General features: G+C 45.0%; 1 protein-coding gene across 2 annotated transcripts in view; it reads left to right on the forward strand.

Moving 5' to 3' along the window:
- The first annotated feature begins 1,476 nt into the window (after positions 1-1,476).
- Positions 1,477-5,611, forward strand: part of cspg5b (chondroitin sulfate proteoglycan 5b) — a 33,277-nt gene continuing 29,142 nt past the window's right edge. For both annotated transcript variants that reach the window (XM_062529205.1, XM_062529206.1), the window contains exon 1: positions 1,477-1,591. In XM_062529205.1, coding sequence (XP_062385189.1) covers positions 1,495-1,591 — 97 coding nt within the window. In that variant the 5' untranslated portion in view covers positions 1,477-1,494. The remainder of the gene's footprint in view (positions 1,592-5,611) is intronic.

The following is a 5,611-nucleotide window of genomic DNA, read 5'->3' on the forward strand; positions in this document are numbered from 1 at the left end:
AAGAAGAGCTGCAAGTTATAAATGTATTGATGGTATATTCTTTGCCAGACATAGAGTATTTGAATTGACTAGTTTTCTTCATGCCTGTGGTGGTACAGGATGTGCAATGCCAGGAGGGCATAGGAGAGCAGTGAACGACTCCCCCTGCCCACATTTTTCCTACTGGTTGGGGATCCGGCAACCCTTTGGCTACAAGTTCGAAACCCTAACCAGTAGGCCACGGCGGCCCCAAGAGGAGTTTTACAGGCCTATGATTTCTGTCAAAGATGGTTAATTCAGACATGGTGCCTTTGCACCCTGCCAAAATAAACAAACAAACAAACACGGACAAATGTGGCTAACTGGGTAGAGAATCAGACCTGTAACTGAAGGGGGCCCGGCTGTTCCTATCCCTTACTGGCATTAAAAATGTGGGCGGCCGAGTGATTGAACAAAAACACAAAAAAATATTGAAGCACAAAAAATATTATGGCCCTGGTGTTTCAAAGAGCCAGATTCTCTGTCTTGCCATTGGCCCATTCTCGTTGGCCCTTGGTTGTGACTGAGGTAAGTGTATGCATATCGTGCTAGAATCCAATAGCTGTCTCTGGCCTGCCTCTTGTTTTGTTTCATAAATCATCCACATCACCAAGATTCACCTAGAAGACTTCAGCAGACATTATTTTCCACACTGTTGACATGGCAAACTGTGCCTGCTAATCCCAAAGACAGGAGTAGGTGGAGTGCAACAGAGAAAAATTCCAACAGCGTGTGTGTGTGTGTGTGTGTGTGTGTGTGTGTGTGTGTGTGTGTGTATGAAAGAGAGAAAGTGAGGGAGAGAGAGGGATGGAGATGGAGACACTACAACACAAACACATACTGTAAGAGTTGAGTTTCTATCAGTGTTGCTATGGTCTGTCTGTGAAAAATAAAAGATTACCTGGCTGCCCTCTTACCCTATATAGCCTACCTACACCATAGTATTGTCATTGATCAGCATTGTCCACGGTCCATTGATGCTGCCTGTTTACGGATGTTGGCTGAGAGACAGCGCGTTGCTCGCCAAAAGTCGTCGCTCTGTCTTGTGACTTCGCGCACAGCGCCTCTCTCAGCAGCTTACGGTCTACCGGTGGCGGGGCTCAATCTGGCTCACCGTTTCGTGCGCCTACCAATTGGACAGCTCTTCTCTCTGCGTGCGGCACTACGGGCAGAGGACTCCCGCGGGGGACATGGTGGCCGGAGCGGTGACGGTGGAGACTGTTTTGAGCTTTTCTACCGAGCATCGACGAAACGGGCTACATTGCCTCGGCAACGCAATGTCACTCAGACATGGGGAAGCGTCTAAATGACTTTTGAATAGTATACACAAGAAAGCGCCGCTATCGGGTTTACAGAGTGTATTAAGTGCATTGTTTTCGGATTTTTGTTCTGTTGAAAAGTCGGTATTTTTTTAATTATTATTAGTAGTAGTATTATTAGTATTAGTATTATTCACTCACTCTGGTGAATGAAAGTATGGGCTTCGACAGGACTCGCGGGAGCGCGTTTTGCTGGAGTACCGCACTTCTGTCCAGTTTTCTCGCCCTGCACGCGATTTCGTCCAGTGCGCTAGGTAAGGTTCTTTAGGCTGTTTATTCGGGTACAAATGACAGGGCCTAAATGGCGACTGTTAATCTGATGTTTTCACTCTGTACTCTGCATAATAGGCTACCTCACCTACAGTATGTAAAACCACATCAGATTCGTATAACGATGAATGGGTAGCCTATCAGTCTACTTAAAAAGTCACTCAGGATTTCTGCGTGTTTGCGTGTGTGTCTGCGTGTGTGTGTGTGTGTGTGTGTGTGTGTGTGTGTCTCCGACATGGACAGTGAAGCGTAATTTAGTCTTGAAAGACTAAAGATTTGACAGGCAGCGAGATTGTGCTGGACAACACAAGGTCTCCACAGGACTGGGCTACTGTAGTAGGCTACACCACTATACAAACGGTTTCCCCCAACCGCGTCGCTCTCACTGAGCGGTTTCAGCAGCCTCTTGTCAGCTCCGCTAGGCTATTTGATTGAGTTCTTTGTGGGCAACTCGTTTGCAGATGCAAATTTGGTCACTTATTCAAAGCTCTTGAGCGCATTTGTGTGTGCGTTTGGCATTCAGATGGCAATTATAGCTACGCTATCCTCTATCCAGTCGAGTCTTGGCCCCTTGGTTGAGCGCTGTTTTTCTCTTCCCTTTTTATTACTGGAAATCAGTTAAAAAGAAAAAAAAGTAGGCTTAGGATGGTAATGTTGTTGAGACTTAAACACAAAGACAGGATTAAGACTGTGTGGTCGTGAGTTAAAATAATTATTCGACATTCCATTCCAACATTCAGCCTACGACGCTGTGAAGTTTCTGAATGTTTGCCTACTCGGTTGCATTTTGTTGAGATAAGTGACCGAACTAGGCTGGCATGCAACAGTCATTTCATCGATCGTGAATTAAAGTAGGGTAACACGTGTCCGAATCAGAGGATATTACTTTGAGCACATGGAGGAGTGGACGTCGGTCTGATGCAGGCCACATGAAAGGGCACGAGAGAATGTGGACCTAATAACGAGTTAATAACTCCTCCTCAAGCTGATATGACATTGGCTAGCTAGCCTATTTGAAATTCAAGCATTTTGTTGTTGAAAATGAACTCAAAGCATCATTCTCTGGCCTGTAGTCATGGTTACCAGCACCAGAGGCGAACGAGTTTGCGCTGCAGGGCGTGTGTGATGGATGAAGTCAGGTTGTTTGCTGCAAGCAGGCATTTTGGATCTCTTTGGACACCTGGACAGTTACAAGTGCACCATTTGCTAAGCTTTTCATGAGGCCTATTGTTATTATTATTATTATTATTATTATTAGTAGTAGTAGGGTAGAGTGGGGGAAAACGCTCCCCTTAAGGAAAATGTGGCCTTACTGTGAAAACAAAAGCTAAATGTGTTCTGAATTATTATCATGGTTATAAGTGGCAAAGACATTCATTATAAACCAACTATGAAAACTTCCTAGACTTCATATTTCTTTAGATTTTTAACAAAAATAAAATGTATACAAAGCGGGCGTTTTACCCCAGCAGTGGGGCAAAATGCCCCCCATGGGTGGGGTAAAATGCCCCCTCCTAAAAAAACTATTTGCTTCATACATTAATAGCCAAATCAACAGGCAAGCTGTTAAGCAATAAATGAATTGTAAGATACTATATTTAATTCATAGATTAGGCTTACCAGCAGCCAAGTACACCTTACCTAAACTAACATAGCCTACACTCCTTAACTGACAACGGAAAATTACGACATTTTACCATGAAATCAATCTTCCTTCAACTATGTCGCGAGCGTAAACTTCACAGTGGATATATGTGTGTCCCCGTAGTCAATGGGATGCAGGGCAACAGTAAAAATATAACTTGACTGCATCTAGTGATTATTATGGGAGAAACAGGCGGGGGGCGTTTTACCTCACGGGGGCATTTTCCCCCACTCTACCCTAGTAGTAGTAGTAGTATTTATTATTATGTTCATGTGTTTCTACTGGTGTGCTTTCTGGATTTGGTTGTTATGGCAGCAGTTTGAGTCATTGACTACAGTCAAGAGTAGAGAGAGGCTGGTCCACACAGGGAAAGTGTGTGTGTGTGTGTGTGTGTGTGTGTGTGTGTGTGTGTGTGTGTGTGTGTGTGTGTGTGTGTGTGTGTGTGTGTAACTGAGGAAGAGCACAGCAGGAAGCAGCCCTCGAGTCTAGACACCCCTGGGTTAAGCCAATGGCATGCCTTCACTGCCATTGCCTCAGGCTTCCCCAGCTTACCCCCTTTCTGATGAGGAGTGACATCTGTTTAACTGTAAACCCTGAGTGTCTTATTGATCAGAAATACACCACTGCATGTCCAGTAATATGACTGTTGGCTGGGATGTTGACATTCATGTTCCTTGTTACAGTACAGTATGTTGCAAACAATCACCGAGTTGCCAACTCTCAAGCCTGGCTTGGTATGAGATTGACAAAGACTACTATAGCCACAACAGGAGTATTTTGTGGTGTGAGATGCACTAAAGTCAGTGGATGTTTTCTTGCTTTAGAGTGAGACAGAACTCAATGGCATGCGAGAGAGTTGGCAGCATGAGAAAGGGGCATGGGTAGAAAGTACGAGACCTATGAATGGATATCATATTAGGCCGCCCTAGTAATAATAATGTTGTTTATAGTATTATATGGCAGGCCTCTCGAATGAACCTAGCCATCCACCCACTACACGTCACGTGCCTCAGCAAATAACCTCTTGAGGTCAAGGTGGAAGAATATCTTGACCTCAAGTATGACACTTCTGAAGGCCAGTGCCAAAACAACGGTGCCAAAACAACCTCAGGGGTAAAGCTGACAGTAGGGAAGAAAGATGACACAAAGGGGCTTATAGGGCACTCAGGAGTCCTCAGATTTGTACTGGTCATACTTGCAGGTGCTCTTCTGCTACGGGTGAGGTGAGAATCCAAGGGAAGAAAGATGTTCCTTTTTCTGTTCTCAATCAAATCCCTCCCTTTTTTCATCTAGCCCCCTCACTAACTAGCTTGCCTCATCTCCGCCAATCAGTCAGCACTTTATATCATGCCCAGAGGAAGCACCGGTGTGTGTGTTTGTGTGTGTGTGTGTGTATGTGTGTGTGTGTGTGATCATGTTTGTGTGTGTGTTTTCGTGTACTGTACATATGAAAGAGAGAGTAAGAGAAAGACAGAGAGAGTTTGAGTGTGAGAGTTTGTGTGGATGAACAAGAGAGCCTTTCTGTGTGTGTGTTTGTGTGTGTGTGTGTGATTATTGATGCTCTGTAGGAATGAGTTGTAGGAATGAGTTTGGAATTTTGCCTACATTTGAACTTCAGCATCAACCAGGAGGTATCCCATCAGGTCCAGCACACACACATACACACACACACACACACACACACTTCTGCTGTCATTGACACTAAAATACACACACCAATCAAATTCCTCTTCCTTTGACACACCATTAAACACATGCTCACACCATTTCCTACTCTGCAAACAGACTGTCATTGCACTCACACACACACCCACCCACACACACACACACACACACAAACACACACATTCTGCCTCTCACTCCTGCTGTCGTTGCTTGCAGCCATATAGAGACAGCGGCACACACAGAACACTTTCCATTTCATTAACAATCTACAAGACAATGCAACAAAGACAGATTCTACAAATTACGAAGGAATTTTTAAATGCTGAAATTCTGAAAAAAAGTGCAACACAATAAAGAACAGAATGGTGTATGCATTCGTGTCACTTTGTCCAGTTCGGTGAGGATGGAGTAGTCTGTGGGGTGCGGTAATCCAGGATCAGTTTTGCTGGTGCATTTATGAGGCTTCTGGTAGGGACTGGTAGTGGTGTGAAACTGACCGAAGAGCAGTGTGTGTGTGTGTGTGTGTGTGTGTGTGTGTGTGTGTAATCTGCTTTGGGCGTTCGCCACCAAGGCTTGACCATCTGCCACTGAGGCCTCAGCATTGCCAGCCTGTCAGAGAGCATTAGCTACGCTCTGTTAGCACTGGGGCCCTGCTAAAACCAGTGCCCTGCTAGCCTGTAAGCTCCGCAGGCTC

This window comes from Sardina pilchardus, chromosome 24, assembly GCF_963854185.1.
Source record: "Sardina pilchardus chromosome 24, fSarPil1.1, whole genome shotgun sequence".
Taxonomy (NCBI): Eukaryota; Metazoa; Chordata; class Actinopteri; order Clupeiformes; family Clupeidae; genus Sardina; species Sardina pilchardus.